The following is a 22,150-nucleotide window of genomic DNA, read 5'->3' on the forward strand; positions in this document are numbered from 1 at the left end:
TTTGTAAAGTCACAAATATAATGTGAAATCATGGGGCAATGTTTTGCTCTCTTTGACCACCAAAGCAACACACAATACTGTACATGGAATTCATATTGCCAAATTAGTTAGTAGCTAGTGGCTTTTATTAGGAGTCCGGAAGGCGATGCATGAACAGTTTCAGACAGTGGCGAACTGTGACTATAGGAGCTAGGCCCTCAGTAACAGAAAGAAATGTGTATACAGAGCATGACTTGAGACCTTTTTTTTGCAGAGCTATGTAAGAGAAGCAATTATTTGATGACAGAGTCAAACTGTTCTACGCCACGCCTCAGCTGCGGCTCACATAAGCAGCAAACCTACACAACGGTTGCAAATATCGATAGCAGGAACCATGTTAGAAGAAAATACTGTTGTGTCGTTTCAAAGAAAACATTTGCCAAAACAGTCCCTCAAATAGTGGCGGAATAAATTCAACCACACAACTACTCACATTGTTTCAAGACCACGGATAGTATAAGATGTCAGAGAATGTCCAGCATGGAAAAAATAAAATAAACATTAAAAAAAAAAGAAATGTCATGATCCCAGCACTTCCAATTGCAATGTCATTACCTTGGTTTTTACCACACAACCAGTGATACAACGTTGAAATTCTATTTTACAAATTTTATTAAAAATGATAGCAACAAAAACCTAGTTGTAGATTAAAACAAAAACACCCACACACCACTACGAATATCATTTCAAAACAAAGTCCATTCCCCTGTCATTCCTTATTAAATGGATAATGGCAGGTTCACATAGCTTTGATTTTAAATCCGAAAGAAGTTAAATTGAGGCCAAAATCAGGGCTGAAAGCTGGGCCTTAACTACAATCACTGCACAAAGCTGGCCAGTTACCTAGGCTCAAGCGTGAGAAAACAAGGTAAGTCACGCTTTTGGCTCGGAATTATTAACGTATACTTATGCCCTCAAGAGGGCCTTGAGGCGTCATACAATTGTCCCACCTATTACAGGAACATTTGTGATTTGTGTTTCTACTATCATTTTAAAATGCAGCTCTAATTGAACTCAATGTCCATGACGTTGACTGGTGCCTTCTTTTCAAAGCCTGAGGGCCTTGCCAATGAGCGTTGAGCACAGCTAGATCATTTCTACAAAGATACTACCAAAGAATTGATTGGATATTTTTATCTCTTGGATATTAACCCTTTTTTTCCAACATAAACTGAAGAAATTCAATATCATTACAATTATGCCAATACAGGGAGGACGTTTTAGCACATCCAGCTTTTTGTGTCATTGTTGCTGGCATATCGGCTCGCCGCAGCATTGAGATTTTTTATTTTTTTTAAAAAGGAATGCGAAACACTGGTATGCTATGATTTCAGGTTATCAATGCGGTTTACATATACACCTACGTTTTTGAAAACTGCAACACTTGGTAAAAATGTCATCAATATTTTATTAAAATCATGCAGCCTTACTTTAAAACATTTTCCGCTACGTGCTTAGCTGAAGAGACATTCGGGATTGACTTTGAGTAGGGATAGGGTCATGCAAAGGTATGGACTAACTCACGTTGCTTGTGGCACAGAACTGCCTCTGTCCATCCTTGATCTCAGGGCTGAACTTCTGTAGTAGGGCTTTTTGTACCCTCCAGATTGGGGGAGGCTCTCGTCCTGTCTTCAGGGCAAGCTGAGTACAGAGGGGTGAAGGAGATGGTATAATGCATTTTGAACTCACATGTTGTCCACACGGTTACACAAACCACATATGGAACAGATATGTACTACACTGACAAGCAATCCAAACTGGGTACTGTTGACCTGATTGCAATCGCACATAAAAGAACACAAATACCTTCATAGTTGCTATGTCTTCCACGCGCACCACAAACTCATCCCTCTCCCGGAAAATGCCTTCGCCTCCACTCTCACTCTCATCCTCTCCACTCTCTCCAGCGATGGCGGCATCCTCCTGCTTCTGGGCTACATGCAGAGACGTGATCTGTGGGGTAGGGGCATCTTCCGGGGATGCCAGGGGTTCTGGAGATGGCTCCGGGGACTCCGATGCTGGAGGCGTGGAGGACGGAGGAGGCAGAGTGGAGGGAGGAAGTGAGGCAGGAGGAGGACGGACAGGGGAAGGAATAGATGGAGGGAGGGGGCTCGGAGGCGGGGAGGGCTGCTGCCTTTGCGGTGCATCCTGCATAGGCAGGGGTGATGAAGGGAGAGAAAGGGGAGGTAAGGGGGAAGGTGGGGGAGAGGGAGAGTATGATTGAGCGGGGGAGGCGGACGGAGGTGGGGGCGCGACTGGCACCTCTGGGGACTCTGGGAGGGCGGCTGAAATAAAACAAGTGATACATCAGAATTGGCTTTATTCACTAAATACATTAACACATACCAGGAGTAAATAACATACAGGGAAGTTGACAAATGTACACTCACCTAAAGGATTAATAGGAACACCATACAAATACTGTGTTTGACCCCCTTTCGCCTTCAGAACTGCCTTAATTCTACGTAGCATTGATTCACCAAGGTGCTGAAAGCATTCTTTAGAAATGTTGGCCCATTTTGATAGGATAGCATCTTGCAGTTGATGGAGATTTGTGGGATGCACATCCAGCGCATGAAGCTCCCGTTCCACCACATCCCAAAGATGCTCTATTGGGTTGAGATCTGGTGACTGTGGGGGCCATTTCAGTACAGTGAACTCATTGTCATGTTCAAGAAACCAATTTGAAATGATTCAAGCTTTGTGACACGGTACATTATCCTGCTGGAAGTAGCCATCAAAGGATGGGTACATGGTGGTCATAAAGGGATGGACATGGTCAGAAACAATGCTCAGGTAGGCCATGGCATTTAAACTATGCCCAATTGGCACTAAGGGGCCTAAAGTGTGCCAAGAAAACATCCCCCACACCATTACACCACCACCACCAGCCTGCACAGTGGTAACAAGGCATGATGGATCCACATTCTCATTCTGTTTACGCCAAATTCTGACTCTACAACAGAAAATCGAGACTCATCAGACCAGGCAACATTCTTCCAGTCTTCAACTGTCCAATTTTGGTGAGCTCGTGCAAATTGTAGCCTCTTTTTCCTATTTGTAGTGGAGATGAGTGGTACCCAGTGGGGTCTTCTGCTGTTGTAGCTCATCCGCCTCAAGGTTGTGCGTGTTGTGGCTTCACAAATGCTTTGCTGCATACCTCGATTGTAACGAGTGGATATTTCAGTCAAAGTTGCTCTTCTATCAGCTTGAATCAGTCGGCCCATTCTCCTCTGACCTCTAGCATCAACAAGGCATTCTCGCCCACAGGACTGCTGCATACTGGATTTTTTTCCCTTTTCACACCATTCTTTGTAAACCCTAGAAATGGTTGTGGGTGAAAATCCCAGTAACTGAGCAGATTGTGAAAAACTCAGACCGGCCCGTCTGGCACCAACAACCATGCCATGCTCAAAATAGCTTAAATCCCCTTTCTTTCCCATTCTGACATGCAGTTTGGAGTTCAGGAGATTGTCTTGACCAGGACCACACCCTTAAATGCATTGAAGCAACTGCCATGTGATAGGTTGATTAGATAATTGCATTAATGAGAAATTGAACAGGTGTTCCTAATAATCCTTTTGGTGAGTGTATATGCGATGGATTTTATGCAAAACTGCATTTGTGTTGAACTTCCTGCCATCGCAGACATTTAAGCCGATGCAGCTTTTTCTCCGGCTTGATTTACTGCATGTAGTTACTGACGCTTGTAGCCAGCTTATCCTCAGCTAATTTTTCCTTGTCCCTGGCCAGATTCAATACCCGGTCCCCTGTGAGGCAGTCTGCGTCTCTAACCACTATGCTATTTAAAAATGGGTTGTCAATCAGTCACTCAGAGAAATTCACTCTTTTTGTCTGCCTCAAATTACATGGCCTGGCACAAACTGATGTTTAACTCTTGATAGCCAGGAACAAATTCAAAACACTGGATGGTAGAGTCCACAGACTAAACTTACTGGACATTAGGTTTGGGGAGAGTTTTTCAGTATGATCACAATTTTTTTTAATTACATAAAAATCATGCAAATATGTAACATTAGGTGCACAACCAAGTTTTGACTGAAGTTGTGCAATGTATCCTCGGAAAATTTGAAGTAGAGCTTTGGTTGGATAATGTTTTTTGCAGTAAACAGTTGTGTTCCCATAAGCTTGTTAGCTACCCGCAAAAGTGGCTGTTAAGGTTGAACTAACAGCCAACTTTATTCGCAACTGGTGAGTGGTAGGAGTTAATTTCACTCAATTATCCCTCAAGTTAGTGTTTTTTTTTTGATATGGGTTAATGAGAACATAAATCAGATTTGACTAAAACATGACAAAGAAAATGAAGGGCATTTTGTTGACTAAAAAGGCCAAATGTTTTCGTTATTTCGAAAATAGCTAAATTATATCATTATTCAAATGAGAAAAATGTGACCAAGTTGTAGATATTTTCGTCAAAATGACTAAGACTAGACTAAATAATAACTTGCCACATAAACACTGGTCTGCAAATTAATTTAATTAATGGTTACAATCTTTTTTTAAATAGCAATTTTTTAAACATGTATGGTTAAAAAAAAACTAACATTATTTGATGATTGAGTCACAAAATGGAAATGGAAAAATAAAGTATTTATCTGAATTGTGATGATTTAGCTGAATAATAATTTAGGTTCCCAAAGAAAACCAGATAAGAACCACTGATTTTTTATTTAATAGATGGAGGAAACTGCTGGAACAGCAGCAGTCTCATCGACAACACAATATAATGGAAGTGATCTGGGTCCGCCTAACATTTCTCTTACCTTCCAATTTAGGGGCACCTAGCATCTCCAAATCTGGCTCCTCCACATCCATGTCCTTCACTTCACTCTCATCCTCACCCTCTCCTGTCTCCCTCTCCTCCACGACATCATTCTCCTCCATCTGCCGGTCCTCTCGCTGTAGCACTGCAGGCTCTGCCGCCTGGGGCTCCATGTGGGGGGTGTGCGACTGGGGTTGGGGACTGAGGGTTGGTGGCTGTAGGGCGGGCGGTGTGAGCGGGTCCTGGCTGGATTGATTCTGAGGTGGTGAAGGTGGAGGCAGGGGCGGCTGGAGGGACGCCAACTGCGGTGTGTCGTAAAGAGCCGAGATAGCAGATGAGATGCTCTTCTGCAGGTCCTGGTTCTTCCCCACTGAGTCTTCCTCATCCGATGAAAATGATGGCAATGTCTCCAGGTTTCTCTTTAGCTCATCGTCCAGGGTGCGCTTGCAGGGGCTTGGGCAGCCGCCCAGAGCAAGGCTGCTGTTGCCATCACTGTCCCCGAACGGCGGTGGGGGCACCGATTGAGGAGGTGCTGGGGACAAGGGACGAAGACCTCCAGATTTGAGAGGGGATGTGTCACCGTTTCCTGATTCCATTCCCAAGGGCATATCCAAGCCCTGAGGTCTTTTTCCCGACTTGAGGAAGTCCATGAATGAGGCCATGAAACCTGCCTTGGATTCTGAATCCTTTTCATCAAAGACAGAAAGAGGACAGACAACAGAGGAAGAAAAGAGATGGACAGAAAAGAGTGTGAGATAAAAGAGAAACAGATTTAGTCACATAGAACATACAGGATTAACTGTCTTTTCTGACAACTGACTGAGAGTTAATCTCTTACTCTTCCATCCATCCCCTCTCCATCCACGCCGTCATTCAGGATCTGATTCTTCTGCTTGCTCTTCTCCTGGGTCCTGCTGGAATCTGCCCCTCCGCACGGGAGCCCCGGACTCAGGCCAAGGGAGGGAGCAGAGCCCACCGAGCCATCAGAAAGGGCAGGATCCGTGCCAGATAGAGAGTCTGTCCTCAGCAAGGCGTCAGAAGAGGACATGGAGCCTACAGGTAGTTTAATCTATGACAGAAAAAAGAAAATGAAAATGTCAGTTAAACACCAAGATGGGTACAATACATTTATTTTTGTCAGATTGTTAATAAACTAAAATATCTTTCATATTCACACACTTTCACGTGCTTTCCTGTTATATAAATTGAAAACAAGTTGTATTTACTTAAAAAAATCTCTAGATGTGTTTGCATACCATGTCACTGACTGTGTAAATTCAGATATATGGTGGTTTCATATTGACATTAAGCTTCCTTCGATATCGGAAAATATCGGATAACATCAAGTACTGCATAAAGGAAAATATATATATTGCTGTGGTGTATAAAAATGTCAGCAAAGTGTTGAAAATAAAGAGTGGGAGATTAGGTCTGCTTGCAAACAATGAAAGCAGGTAGAAAACAAAGTAATCTGGTATAATGTAAACTAGATGGTTTATACATAAGATGAAAGATAATGTTTGAGGACTTTGGGGCAATATGATGATTTAACAGGTTGTAATCAACGTTTCTTTTTTGTAATCAACTGCAGACTGGATTCTAACTGACCTGATTATGCTCCCGTGAACCAGTGCAAGTAGTTACCTAATAAACTGCTGCAACACTGATCCCACGTGCCAACGTATCCCTACCATAAAAAAAATCTGTTATGACATCTACATTTCCCACTGGGGATAAATAAACTGAAGTTAAATGTATCCACACACACCTTAAGAGTTGGTATGGGCTCCTGGTGCTGTGACAGTGGACCCGGGTGGTGCAGTTGATGCTGTTGTTGAAGGTGGTGTTGCTGCATCTGTTCCTTTCCAGTCATCTCCATAAACATGTCATCTCTCCTCCCTCTCCCCCTGCCTCCTCCTGCACCACCACGGCCCCTGCCCCGTTTGCCATCTAATCCACCTCCATACCCGCCTCCTGCACCAGTGCCTCCTACACCCATTTCAGCACCCATCATTCCGCGGGGTGTGTGCTGCTCGGGCTGCGGGCGAATGCGAGGTCGACCCCTGGGCCTTGGTGGCCCCTCTCTCTTTGGCTTGGTGGGCTTGCGACCCCTTTTCTTAGGCCCGTCCTGAGGCAGGAGCTGGGGAGAGGGGCCGAGGGAGGGGTACCCGGATGAGTGATAGAAGTCCAAGTCGCCCATTAGGGGGCTTAGCGTACCTCCTCCGGTCCCACCTACACCGCCAGTCTTACGGCAGCTGGAGACCAGGTCAGGGAGGAGGTCGGGGAGCCGGCGGCTGTTCAGGCGGATGTCTGCTGGCTGGTTGTCCTTGTCCTCGTCGTCCTCAAACTCGTACTCCTGTGCATAGCTCTTCTTGGGCAGCGTGTTAGGGTCCCGGCGTTCCTTGAGTAGATGGAACGAGCTCGACTTAAGGAGCTTCTTGGGGCGTGAGGAGCAAAATATGGGAGAGGTGAGGCCTCCGGGGCCGGTGCCACTTGCACCAGATCCCCCGCCCGGACCCAAGGACAATTTCCCCGGGCCAGTGCCACCCATGCCTATGCCAGGGCCCTGCGACTGGATTAGGCCCAGCTGCTCCGTATTGACTGTGGAGGGCAGCTCGTGGGTCTTGAGTGTATCCAGGTCCAGATGCATGGTGCTATTGTTTGACTCGGGGAGACCATGGCAGTACTGCCCGTAGCCCTGGTTGCTGCTGTGGTGGCCTAACATATCATAGCCGGCTCCTCCACTTCCCCCACCACTTCCCCCACTTGAATTAGCCTTCATGGCCTCCTCATGGCCTGCTCCTGAACCGTCTTGATTAATCTCCTCCTGCCCCGGGGCAGCACCACCTCCGGCACAGCTGGACTTGGAGTAGTCATCCGAGCAGAACATGTCCTCCATGCCGGGGAAGAAGGAGCGGTCCTCGTCTTGCAGGAGCGAGTCTGGGAAGCAGATGGATGTGAGCGGCACAAAGCGGTTCTGGCTCTGTTGGCTCTGTCCGCCGTTTTTCTCCACAGGGCTGACTGTGTCGAACGGGTGCTGCTCGGAGCGCTGCTGCTGGTCCATTTGGACCTGCTGACCCGAGGCAAGCTGAGACTGGTGGGACTGAGAATCCTGTTGCTGGGGGTGGTTAGAACCTGAGGGGGGGGGCATGTGGTGGGACTGGGGATGAGCGTGGCTTTGGGAGTGGGGGTGGTGCCCCGTGTGGCTCTGCTGGTGGTGCGAGTTGGCGTGTTGCTGCGGTTGGAGGTGCTGGGGCAGGTGATGGACGTGAGAGGGGGTGGATAAGCCCAAGTCGGGCTCAGAAAGGAATGAGTGGAGCTCAGAGGCAGAGTGTTGTGGGTGATGGGATGGGAGGTGAGACGAGAGCCTCTGCTGCTGCTCTTGCTGCTGCTGCCTGTGGCGGTCACCATTCCCTCCACCTCTTCCTGCACCACCTCCTCTTCTCTCCTCTACTCCACCACCATCTGTACTGGACGTCTGGGAGAGTGAGCGCTCCAGCATGTCCAGGGAGGATGCCACCGAGCTCTGCTGTTGTTGCTTGGCCTGACTCTGGTCCTGCTGAGGAGGGGCGTGGCTATAGTGAGCAGTCACTGCAGCTGCCTCCAAAGCCTGGGACTGGAGTTGTAGCTGAAGCTGGGAGGCCTGCTGAGTTGGAGGCTGGTGTTTGCTCGCGCTCATTCGTCCTCCAGCTCCATCCATCATAGCCTGTTGTTGATTTACTGAATGCTGCTGTTGCTGATGGGGTTCCATCTTGTTGCGGGTGGTGTGGGACAACACAGACTGGAGAAGGTGGGGTGGCTGGCGGGACTGGTCTGTGGGGGAATCCATGAGGGAGGCTGAAGCTTGAGACTGAGAATGCTGCTGCTGTTGGGCCTCGGGGGTCTTCCGTGGGTACACCAGGTCTGAATGCTCTTGCGGCTTCTTCTGCAGCTCCATGTGAGCGTGGGACTGAAGGTGAGCATGCGAAGCAGTGTGCTGCTGAGGGTGTGGAGGGTGTTGGGGGCCCAGGGAGTGCTGGGAGTAGGGGTCGCCCCGGCTGTAGTGAACCACTGACCCCAAGGAGTCATGGTGGTGGAGGTGAGGGTGGCTTTGCTCAGAACCTGCTCTACCTCCCCCGCCACTCCGGCTGCCACCTCCTCTGTCATTCCTCTGCTGTTGCTGTTGCTGCTGTTGATGTTGCTGTTTTTTTAGAGATATCTCCAGCTGGTTGTCCAGGCCCGTGGCTGCCCCGCCTGATCCGGTGCCAGCGCTGGAAGTGGCGCTGTGGGTGCGGATGACACTCTGGAGGTGGTACCTCTCCTCTGAGCTCTTGCCCAGTTCATAGGATGACAGTCCTTTGCCACCATCCGTGGTGGAGGGGACAGGTTGCGGGGGTGCCTGCTGCTGAGTTTGCTGTTGAGGTTGTTGCTGCTGGGAGTGGTGGTGGGAGACCTGGGGTGTGGGACTGGCCTGGGCTTGGAGAAGGTGTTGGATCAAGAAGTCTTCATCATCCACTTCCTCTTGAGACCTCTGGGAGCCCACACCTAGTATGCCACTGGGGTCAGACTTGGTCTTGGTGGAGGTAGGATGGTAGGACTGGGGTTGGGACCGAGGGCCTCTTGTGTCGGGGTAGCCCTGAGGGGAGGACATGAAGGTGGGTGAGAGGACAGAGGAGATGTATTTGTTAGAGCCTGTTCCTCCCGGTGACTGGGTTGGGCAGGAAGGGGCAGGGGAGTGCAATCGTGGACGGGCGATCCCAGAGTTGGCTGACGGGGATGGGCTCGACTCAGGGATATGGTAAGAACCTCCACCGCTACCACCTCCTCTCTCATTGGCCATACTGCTACCGGCTCCTCCTGAGCCGGAGTTCCCACCTCCTGAGCTACTGCTACCACCGCCCCCAGATGCCCCACCCCCAGACGATCCACCCGAACGTAAAAGGGCAGGGGAGTGGCCAGGACCATAACCTAGCGATGGACTTCCTGCTCCACCCAGAGAGGAGGGGAGAGACCCATAGGCTGAATCAGACCCATAGACCACTTCTGCCGAGTACGACTGGCTTCGGCCTCCTAAGCTCCCATATCCTTTTCCTCCCCCAGCTGAGCTCAGGTCCTGTGCCTGCGGGGAGCTGAAGCCACCATAGGATTGGGGAAGGTGGGATTGAGGGGGCTGGCTGGGCGAGTACGACTGGGTCTGCTGTTGCGGTGGTGTTTGGCCTGTGAGAGCAGAAGCAGGAGTTTTCACAGAGGGCACAGGGGAGCCATAGCCTGAGAGGCTGTGTTTGGGTAAGGAATGCTGGGCAGAAGTAGACGAGGTAGGAGCGGGCTGCTGGGGACCAGGGGGAACAGAAGCGCTCTGAGGGGGAGGCTGCTGTCTAGAGGGAGCCGAGCTTGAGCTGGAGGGAGGAATGGAGTTTGAAGGGTGAGCCCCAGACGCGGAGGAGGAAGAGGAGGAGGTTGAAGAAGAGGAAGATGCCGAAGGGGGCGTGTGAGGGGTGCGAGAGGAGGACGCCGAGCTGGCTGAGGAGTAGCCACTGCTAGAGTTGGCCTTTCCGCCTTTTGCTGCTGCTGAAGTAGGGGCAGAGGATGAGTAAGGAGGCTGAATGATGGGCCGGTAACTTTGTTCCGTTCGGGAAGAGCCTTTGGGGTCCGAGGAGGGGCTCTGGTCACCCAAAGGACTGCAAGAGAGCCCAGTGTGTCGGTGGTGAGCTATCTGCTGGTACCCGGGCCCCCCGCAACTGAGATAATGCTGCAAGGAATGGGCCGCCGAGGAGGAGAGCTGGGACTGGGATGGCGTAGGCCGCTGGTAGTGCTTGATCACGCTGTCCTGTCGGGGCACAGCTCGTTCCTGGGCCGAGTTAGACTGGGCCTGAGCTTGAGCCTGAGCCTGAGCTTGAGCTTGAGCCTGAGCTGATGAGAACACAGAGGCATTGTACAACTGAGAGGACTGGTCTTGCAGCTGGGAGGACAGCAGGTTGAACTGGTGGGACTGGAGGTGGCGCGCAGATGAGGCCTGGGCCGACGAGGCACCCGTGGGATCCTGGCTTCCTCGGTAGGCAGAAGCACCCTGTGAGGACAAGAGACGGTCGAAGCCCAGGCTGGACTGGGAAGGACCCTTAATGTGCAGCAGAGGGTCGTGGGGGGATAGTAGTCCATTAGATGTGGGGCTGAATGTGGGCGTGTCCTGGAGGGTGGGGAAAGAGCGACTAGAGAAGGAAGCTGGGTGCTGATAGGCCGAGAGAGCTGAGGAAGAAGGGAAGGAGCCCGAGCCCGGAAGGGCCCCGGAGATGAAAAGCTCAGCAGGTGCCGGGGTATGCATCGCTGTCAGAGTCAGATGGAGACAAGAGGACGATAATGAATATATGGGTATTAAATTAACAGAAAAAAAAATAGATCAACATGACTTCACCCCTCAAGGTGTTTGGGATTTTGTTTTTTTGACTGCAAAGTCAGATAAACTAAAGATTACCTCTGCATGCAGTTTGAAGGAAGGTGCCAACTAGCGCTACTACTAACCAGCTTTTGCGCAATTACTGGGAGGTCATGGTATATGCTACCAGGATATAATATACTTTCAGTTCTTATGCTTAGCATTGGTTTGTAAAACTACTTTTAACTTCCTACATACTGGATGAAGAATAAAAATGTGGTCCCCACATTTATGACACTGAGGAAGACAAAAAGTCCCAATGTCAAATTCTTAAAGCATACCTTTTAAAATGTAAAAGGATAGACAATCCAATCTGCAAGATAATCAACGCAACACTGACGATAATCACAGAATCAGATGAGGTGCTACGATACTCACATATGAATGACATTTCAACAAAGCTTGTAGGGTGAAATGTCATATCAACTTTTGCAACCATGTTTTCAACTTTGGCACATTAACAACACAGGTCTGGTCACATGCCCACCTGTCTGCCATGACGGCGTGCGGAACTGGGACAGCAGGGAGGAGGCGGAAGGTGGAGGCTGGGGACCCCGTTGGGATTCCAGAGCAGAGATCAGGTTCATGACTGAGGCGTCTGCACCAGAGGGGCTGGCGTGGTGCAAACCGGTGTCAAATAGTCCAGAAAGGCCTGATGAGTCAAACACATGAATTGAAATGCAATTAAGAATTGTGTGTTAAATCTGTGACTTGTATTATCCATAGACTGTAAAAAAAATGGACAACGCCCTTTCGCTCTTTTCCATTGGTGAAAACTGAAGCCGCCAGTGTCCCGATACGGCGCTGACATCTTGGACTTGCGTCTGCGCAGATAGCGATCTTGGGACCAGTTCTGCGCAGTAGTTATGCGCAGTAGCGAGCAGGAAGTAAAGCCGTACAGCCGCGAAATCAACGGCCCCACCCCTGTGCCCCGCCCTCACTCTCCCTCGCAGAATGCGCATACCGTAATCAATCGCAAGTCCAAGTACAGTACAACCTTTGCTTGTTAAACCTAGACGATATGTTATAGCCTAACTTACATCATGTTTAACCTTAATTTAGAATAGGGCTAATACAAAAATAATTGGTAACTTCTAGCTAACGATCACCTGCTAGCTATTAACATGGCTATTAACGAGGCTTGTTGTCTTTTAGCTAACGTTAGCTAGCCCATTACATTTATTTACTAATTAAATAGCTTATAAATTTAACTTACTGAAAAAAATTCAAAGATCGATTGGAAATGCCAGATCGGTTAGCACAATGTACTGCAGAACAACCCATTATGTCCGTGTGAAATTATATCAATTATAGAAATTTAGACATTAAATGTAAAGCTCCAATTTCCTCAGTCCTCCGAAGATCGCGAAAAAAGCCTGATGGTGCTTCAGTGGCTCCTCGGCTCAGATAGCTGTCAATCACGACGTCACACCACCGTTTTTAGAGCATTAAATAACTAACTAAAAACCAACTTATTTTAAAAACAAACTCTTGAATTTACATTAGCGTGATACAAACTACAGTAAATGACAGAAACCAGCTTCGGAAAAAATATATTTGAAGGGTAATTTAATTGTTTAGTTGGTCTCGCGTCCCATTGAATAACATGGGGAGGGCGGGGTTTATGACCTATACTGGGACCACTCACCAGGGGAGATCGAGACGTTTTGGCTTCACTTTTCAGGGCTTGTGCGGCACGCTTGGTATTATCATAAAGCCTGACTAGACATTCACAATGCTCGGGCCAAACCAAACTAGAGCTTCTTCTCCACAAGTCCGGATTAGCTTCTCTCCCTGAGGTTTTTGAAAATGCAAACATTCTGAATAGTCCCCGAAACTGGCCTACATGATGATCCAATCGCTCAAAAACGTTTTTAACAATGGCCCTCATTTGGTCAGTGTAAATAATTTCTAGGATGACGATTCATAATTAATGTACGGATTTATCAATTGAACAGTGAAATTAATTTCAGGATGAGCCGTCATGCAAATTTAAATTGGGTAGGCTAAACATTTGAATGAGCTCACAAAATTTGTAGACAGATAGGAATATTTCTTGAGGCACTGATTCATCATCACTAGGGTGATAATATTATTTTAAAGCTTTTCATTAATGTACAGCACTATAGTTTTAACTGTAGTGTCAGTTAAAATTATTATGGTTTACAAACATTGCAGCAGAACAAGCTTGTAAACTTCGTTTGTTTGGGGTATGACAAAATAAATTAAGGAACAACACATCAAAAACTATTTCTCACTGTCTACATAAAAAGTACTGGTATTGCATTTAAGGCTTGTATTATAAACAATGACAGTCAAAGTTGAAGCAATTATTGATGTAACTAATTTAAATTATTTTGATTAAAACAAACATGGACATTAGTATCTGAGGTTGCAAGAACCTCCTCCCATTATCCTGGCAGAAAATTAGTCAAAGGTGATACATTTTGTATTTTGTTATGGCTAGAAAACATTTAACATGTTGCATAACATGTTATGGTATTTCTGAATCTGAATGTCTCCCGAGTAAAAGTATATCCAGCCTAATTGTTTATACTAAAATGTTACTGAGGTTGTTAACTACATTTTTAAATAAAAACGTTGAATTTATTGCATAACATATTACAATTTACATTCTTCTTTTTTATTTATTTATTTATTTTAGTTAACCCTATTTGACAACAAAAGCAGAGGAATTATCAATAGTGAAAATATTAAGATTAAAGTGCATCCAGTCTATAGTTTCTGCTTGGCTATTTCCCTAAGCCCCCAATTATATTGGCTCCACAATGTTTCTATCATATCAATCCCTCTTCATTATGTCTGAGCCACCTGAAAACATTTTGCAATTGAGCATCAAAACTATGTTTATTAGAAGATGAAGTCACTCAAGCTTCATAATTAATCACAGTCAATAATAATAATAATGTTGTCCATTTTTGTTGTTATACTATGTTTTTGTAAATTTGACTTGCATTAAAAACATATTAGTGCTGTATATATTACAGCCTAGATATTACAGCCTTATTGAGTTGTTTTTTCCTTGATGCCATATCACTTATCCTCCTCTCTCAACTTCCTTCAGCTGTATAGGCTACTTGGCTATGCTGCTTGTGCTCATTCAGTGTCTTCACGTTCATTTATAATGTCAGTGACTTAAATATGTGAATTGTATATTTTTTACACTGTATAATGCACATAAAATGTTGTTGGGGACAGTAGCCTACAAACCCTAATAAAATCAACTTTTCACCAGTCATCTTTGATTCGCGAACTCAACTGAAAAGAAATATGTCATTCTACTAGACGTCACCTGAAACGTTAACAAATGTTATGCGGATTGGATGTAGTTCTGGCGTTAAGTTTTATAGAAACAATTTGACTTGCTTGGGTGTAAAAGAAAACTTGGTTTCACATATTTTTCCAACGTTACTCATCTCCGTGACGTCAGGACCGGTAAGGTCCTGTATGCAAGGTTGCCACATCATTGACATTAAACCATGAAATCTGCTCAAACGCTCTCTGTAAATTGACCCACCAAGTCCATTAAAAATAGCCCAATATTGGGGAAACCTACACATCTGGCAACACCGCCCATATGAAAAAAGTTTCCTCCTACGGTAGTATACCGTATCCGTGGTAGGCTATTTAGCGTATGAATGCAAAATAAAGTTTTACCACGCTGACACACAGAGGTGGTGCAAGATTTTGGGAAGGTGGCCACCATTGAGTTTTATAAGCAGTGAAATCCCTGATTATGAAGGGTGGCAAAATATGTAATTCATATAGCATCCAGTTGCAATACATTTTATGCTGTATCTTTTCAAGATAAAAGTTCAGCAGCACAAAAAACAAATCGATGGTATAACAGTACATTCATGTCCTGGCATATGTGCCATTTTGGCTTTATGTTCCATCAATATAGAGATATATCTGAGCATTACAATTGCAACTGGGTTGAATAGGTCTAGGTGTGTCATTATACCAAAAAAGGCTTAACATGCAGGCCATAACAGATGTTATGAATAAAATGTGTACCTGTACAGAATAAAACAGTTTTTTTGTCAACATAAGAGGTTTCCATAGAAACTGCCTCCACTTAAAATGCTTTGATTATGCATTTGTCAATGGCTGCAACCTTAGTGCCAGAAGTTTGCCATTTCATGTATAACTACGATGACACTGTACGGTGGCAAGTGGACACAGTTATATCAAGTAGGGATGTGTATGGGACAATAATAACACTGAATAATTAGTGTTATTATTCAAATAACTGAAATACATGTTTTTAAAAACTACCGAAACAACACGTGCGCTACTACATAACCCGGTGGGTGGCTTTCACATGCAACATCAGCTCAATGACTGTTCGTGTGAGGAAAGACCGGCCATGCGTATGGAAGAAGCCATGTGGTTGACACGCAAAACTCGCCTACAGAACTAGAAGACAATAATTATCAACACATTGAGTTTATTGGATGGAAGAGTCTAGAGCAGCAAGTTAGCTAAGCTAGCCAGCTATATGCTATTTGCTTAACTCACCATTTTCTGCACTCTCAAACGCCTTTCGATTCCACAGCTGAACTTTACATACCATTGTTTGGCCAAATATTTTTTCTGCATGTAACATCAATTCAGTAAATATATTTCAGTTTCTCTTGAATTAGTTAACTTCCATCCACTTGCTAACATGTGCGTCATTCTGACTGACTGGAACCTCACCAAACTACAACCACTTTGATTGACGATTGTAAACAACAAACACTTACATGTTCCTGCTATGACTTAAAAACATACTTTTTTTAAATGTCATGGTATATCATCATATGTAAAAAAAATTGATTGGAATTTTTATAGTATTTTGAAAAATAATATTCAAGTCTATTTAGGGATGCACCGATACCAGTATCAGGGATCGGGCCGACACTGGGCTCATGTACTCGTACTCACAGAAATATGCTCATACCATGAACCAATACCACGTCATGGAAACATTGAGTGAAACTCAATGGTTGTGTCGCCTCTGGCCGCATTAGCACAGAATATAGAACTCAGATTGGTAGAGCAGGAAGATGGCGATGTCAGTAATGACAAGTAGAGTACAAGCTCTGCTCTGCTAAATTGTCGAGTAGGAAAAGAAAAACACTAATTTAAAATAAGCAAGAAATTTAATAAAATATCGTTAGACAAAACACAGCGCAAAGTTCAAGGAGTATGCTAACTTTAGCAGTGCAGAACCACAACAACCGCTAACTCCAACACTGGGAAAAATTAAATAGCAGAGCATACAAAGATTCAATGAATCGCGCACAGTTTACTATCACATTAGCATCAGAGCAGAGCAACAACGTCCAGTCCTGCACGTTCGGTGTATCAAGCTAGCGAGTGAGGTCAGAGAAATTTAACTGCCACTTAACGGTCAGTAAGTGGCTGTCACCTTGACAGCCACTTACTGTCTGAGCGACAACCCAAGGTAAGAAGTCAACTGTCACAACTCGATTGCCACAATGCATTAGTGTCATGCAGGCAACAATAGAGATGCGGCAGCAGCAATAAAACAATTTCGGGTAAAATATAAATTAAATAATATATTATATAAGGTAAAGCATATTATCAGGTAGAGCACACTGTGAAATGGTTAAAGCTTAAGTAAGTTAACATAGAGAACCACAACATGTTTATAGGGGACAACATTTTGGAGTACTTGGTATCGGTTCTCGGTATTGGCAAGTACCCAAATATAAGTACTCATACTTCTACTCGGTCTGAAAAAAAGTGGTATTGGTCCATCCCTAGGTCTATTTATTAGATTAGAATCAAATTAATTGTCATTGAACAGTACAAGTACAGTACAACAAAATGCAGTTAGCATCTAACCATTTCAAACACCAAAAAAATATACATAAGAAAAAGGGGGTAACATTTTATACACACACAAATACTTGAATACTAAATTAATTTTGGGTGTTCCGACTATCCGCGCCCATCCCTAATATGTAGTGTGACATATGTCTTACCCAAACTCCGTCCTGCTCCCCAAGCCCCGCCCTGGCCAGAGCTAGCCGGGTGGTGATTGGTGGCATAGCCCTGCAAAGGGTGGGGAGTGCCATAGGCTTGTCGATGGAGAAGTTCCGACTCAGGATGTGATGATCTGGAGCTTCCATAGACGAGACTGGTAAGCAGAAGAGGTCATACATTCAAGAATAATTTTTTGTCTTTTATATTAATCAACAACTGTATGAAGGGCAACCTCTGGGAGAGGCTGTCAAACAACAAAGGCAAAAACTATGCAAATTAAATGTAAATTCACTGTGGGTTGTTTGGTGAAAATATTGCTATCTTATTAAAAGGTTCTTTAGATGCATTAATCTCCAACCTAATATAATAACAATTAAATATGGCATGATAGCAAAAGTAATTCAATAATATACAATATCATTACACAATACACAAAATCAGTGACAAGGAAAGCATACGCAACAGAATAAATACTAAAAGTTATATCTTAATGATTGTTGTAAATATCTTCATTAACAATTCTTGTCTCTGATAATTTACCATTATTCCAAGACAGTTAAGATGTCAGAATTTCGTTGAAAATAAATGACTGCATTGGAGCTTAGTGTTTGACCTTAGCTTATATCTTCAATGTTATATTTCACCTACAAGGAAGGATATGCCTTCACCACGCTCTAAAAGTTACAATTTCGAATGTACAACCCTGTTCCCCAGAAAGTTGGGACGCAGCGTAAAATGCAAATAAAAACAGAATGCAATGATGTGCAAATCATTTATCCCTATATTTCATTCAATATACTACAAAGATATATAATGTTGAATCAGATAATTGTTATTGGATTGCAGTTGCTCAACAGTTCTCAAACCAAAACAGGGTCTCTTTAGCGCTCAGATTTTTTTACTACAGAGCCATGCTATTGTGAAAAGTGCAGAATAAGTTGTGTGCTATTCCACCAGGTTTAGTTTTTCAGCATTACGCAACTTTTCCAGTCTTTTGGTGCCTTGATACTATTTTCTATTGAATATAGGGTATAAATGATTTGCGCATCATTGCATTCTGTTTTCTTTACATTTTAAGACACCATCACATTTTTTGGAATCAGGTTTGTATAATACCCAATTTTAGGTACAAACAAATCTCAAGAATTAAATTATAAAAACAGATCCTAGCAATTTTCCATATGCACAAGGCGTATTTAACTCAAATTGCACGCAACATTTACTATTTCAACTGATTTAAACAGTTCTAATATCCTTATATGAAGTGTATGCTAGTGATGGAAAGGTCGACTCTTTCTACTGAATCGGGTCTTGTCGAGTCGTTCAGTAAAAACTTAAAATCAATCGAGTCGTTTCGTTCATTTGGATCAGTAATGACCCGTGAAAAAATGACTCGTGAGTCCTGAGTCACTAAAAAGATTCATTCAAAACGAATCGTTCACGAACTGCACATCACTACTGTATGCATTCGTCAGTAACATTTTTGCTCAGTGTATACCTAAATAGTGCATTCATCTAGTATGCTGAAAACATTAACTTAACCCGACATATTTCTAGTTCAGTCCTGCATTCAATGTTGTTTTGCCGGTCTGGCCAGAAAATGTACTACTAGACGGAAGAAGACATCTAACTCGGTGGTTTTTATTTCTAGTTCAATCAACCTAGCCTTGATCCAGCCGTTTAAGCAGAACGGAACGGACCATTTTTATGATAAATGGCATGAGTGGGGCATCTTCAATTATACACCATCTGTGGTAGCTACTACCAGGCCTTGCATGCCTGCAAAGGCAGGCGAGTGATATTTCGCTAAAAACAAAAGCAAGAATTCGTGTAGAGTTAAGATAACATTTGACACGTTCGCGAAATGCATCATCTGTATTCAAAATAAGTAATTATAGTACTGTACTTTAATATGAATGTAGTATGCAACATTACCAGTTTCTTGCCATCTACACACTAGCTTGTACTGTACGAAGGCTAGTCTTGTGCAGCTAGTTAGTATGGATAAAAAAATGTTTATCCAAGGCCTTGACTCGTCACTAAGCAGTTAGGTACCATAGGTTCGAAAGTTTCAATTAAGGTGTCAGCTTTCATACTAAAATCGTTGGTTAACAGAATAGCCAATTACAAACCAGTTGGTTTTAAAATGTGCTAAACCGCTTGAACTAACTTGCGTAGCAGCAGCCAAAAGCATTACCGGAGAAATAGCCATGCTAGCTAGCTTTTGTCATTAGCAGGCCTAGCAAGTCAGCAATCCAAATAATGTATCTGTAGAGAACTAAGACGTGCTGGCAATATGTAAAAATCACTATAACATATCAGTAGCAGTAAATAATATATCTGGTCTACCATCACGGCGGTGGGTATTGAAAAGCTTCGTGATGTCACTATGCGCTTTAACCTTGCTCCGGATTAATTTTGAGCCTTTTTAGGAATTATTGTTCAAAACATCGCATGCCACGCTAAACTCTTACACCTGTGACAACAATGCCACATTTTTTGCTTAAGTCCATCAAAACTGGCAATTATTCTAAATGGAACAGACATGTTCCAACACCCCCCCCCCCCCCCCCCCCGCGACATAAAACCACGCATTTAGTCTGTCATTCGCATTCCATGCATTTTCCAGAGCACTGTTAGTTAGTCCCCACCCCGCCCACACACCACACTAAACGCACACTGGATGTTCCATTCCCTGTCCACAATAGCAACAACCTGGATGACAACGCGAAGCTGCGTGGACAGGGTGCATTACATATCGATGTCATTTCGATGACCACATGACCTACCAATCAATTACATCAACGCGAAAATCGCGCAATATATCAGTTAGTATGCAAACAATATCTGGACTGGATCATATGCTTACCTTGCTTTCGCCGATCTCTCGTAACTCCAGCCCGCTCCTGCACCCAAATCACCGAACCCTGTTCCCGTGTAATTTCTATCCATTTTGCATTTAAGAGATGTGTGACAAGCACGATAGCAACGGGAGTCTACGTTTTCACTGAATTTGATTATCAGTCTTCCCCGTGATCGATTTTAGACGAATTTTCTCGCTTCATAAGCAAATCCTTCGGATTGGAAATAACATATTGAAAGAGAAATGGAGGGGAGGAGAAAGCAGGATGAAAAAGAGGGGGGTCTGGGGGTGTACTCCAACCACCTCAAAAAAAATCAGTCTTTCTCCTTTCCTTCGCTTTCTCCAAATATCATTTCCACAACTGCCAATTTGTAACGACGTTATACACAATCATGATACGTTTATATTTATCAATCATCGATAAAATGCAGAGAAACATTTGATCAAACGCGTCCTCGTTTCGTGCCGTATCGCATCCTCTTTATTTTAACTACAAAAACAAATGCCGCGATTGATAAGATTAGCTACCATCGATATCTCACAACTGTTGCAAATACTATCAAACGATAAGATAGGATATCATATAATCGTGTTTTTTAACATGCAAAATACCTTCCCACCCTGAAATTGCTGTGGGCTAGCTTGGAGCTAGCTAGCCCTGTCGACGCATCAAAATAAAATTGGATTGCTATTTATAAAGCCTGTTACCCTTCCTTCTGTTTTTACATTAGAAAATAACGATGACGACGATATTGCGAAGTCTAGAAATCATACAAAATAAAATAAAAAGCAATGAAAACGGTAGAAAGTAGGCCTCGTTTTTTTATATTTTTAGTCATTTTCCTTTGAAGACGCCATTTTTGAAGGCGGCTGGCTTGCTCTCTTTTCTCCCTCCCCTCGCTCAAACACGCGCATTCTGTCTGTGATGTCCTCCATTCACCGGTTCCCATGGGCTGGCTGTGGACAGAAGGCTACTCGCAAACAGTATTGTTTAGTTTTTTACCAAAATTAACATTTCATAATAATAAACACATTTTAATTTTATATTGTCATTGTTGAAATTATACCAAATAAATCTGGATACCGATTCATCAAAACTAGTCTTATTAGTCCAACGTTTATTAGGTAAAACATATATAAGTACCAAGTTATTGTTTTATTAGTACTCATGAATATTGTAATTAAACTGTTATTACATCACGGAACAAATGTCAGAAAGTTCTCTAAATTATATTTTTATGTAAAACAATGTGCCATGTTAACATTTTGATATTGAAATAAGACCATCAGTTTCAGTAATACAGACTCTTGCCTTAGATATACCTAGTCAAGTTCAGAAAGTAAATCAATTCAGTGGTTCTTAATATTTTCAGGATGAATTATTGCCACCTAGTGGTATCTCTGTGTACATCTCTACTACAATAGCAAACAAGTGATTCAAACCAAAACCACCTTTCTACAATTAAATTATGTACAGTACCAGTTAAAAGCTTGGACCCACCTAAAATTCAAGGCTAGTTGTTTATTTGTAATATTTTCCACAATTGTGTAATAGAAATACATAAAAACTACATCCCAAAACACATATGGGATCATGTAGTATCCAAAATAAGAGTTTAACTAATTAGATTAGATTCAACTTTATTTTCATTGAACAGTACACATACAGTATAACGAAATGCAGTTGGCGTCTAACCAGAAGTACAAATAGAGAAGTGCAGAAAAATGTACAAGTACAAGAATATGTATACACAAGTGGAATGAATAAGTGTGCAATTAATACAAATGCATTACATGTGGCAATTCTAAATATGCAGTGGAAAACTCACAAATTTACAGAAAATGTACAGTTATTAAGTGTAATGTATGTACAAGTGAGATAAATAGTTGTGGAAATTCTCAATGGCATTCTGAATTTGCAGTCGAGGCAAATTGAAGGAGTAAGGTAGCATGTGCAACTGAAATGCAGGGATAGCAGCAATGAGGTTCCAGAAGTAGACGTGTGTAACTATTGAAAATTCAAGTACAGGGGCATTTC

The 22,150-nt window shown here is 43.8% G+C and overlaps 1 protein-coding gene across 1 annotated transcript in view; it reads right to left on the reverse strand.

The window, feature by feature from the left end:
- The window catches only part of prr12a (proline rich 12a), a 55,503-nt gene extending 34,506 nt beyond the window's left edge, over positions 1–20,997 (reverse strand). The window contains exons 1-8 of the mRNA XM_010897571.5: positions 20,119–20,997; positions 17,249–17,403; positions 11,719–11,883; positions 6,591–11,122; positions 5,661–5,891; positions 4,824–5,508; positions 1,846–2,324; positions 1,564–1,680 (exon numbers count right to left, since the gene is read on the reverse strand). Coding sequence (XP_010895873.4) covers positions 1,564–1,680; positions 1,846–2,324; positions 4,824–5,508; positions 5,661–5,891; positions 6,591–11,122; positions 11,719–11,883; positions 17,249–17,403; positions 20,119–20,201 — 6,447 coding nt within the window. The 5' untranslated portion in view covers positions 20,202–20,997. The remainder of the gene's footprint in view (positions 1–1,563; positions 1,681–1,845; positions 2,325–4,823; positions 5,509–5,660; positions 5,892–6,590; positions 11,123–11,718; positions 11,884–17,248; positions 17,404–20,118) is intronic.
- Positions 20,998–22,150: the final 1,153 nt, after the last annotated feature.

This window comes from Esox lucius, chromosome 5 (assembly GCF_011004845.1).
Source record: "Esox lucius isolate fEsoLuc1 chromosome 5, fEsoLuc1.pri, whole genome shotgun sequence".
Classification (NCBI taxonomy): Eukaryota; Metazoa; Chordata; class Actinopteri; order Esociformes; family Esocidae; genus Esox; species Esox lucius.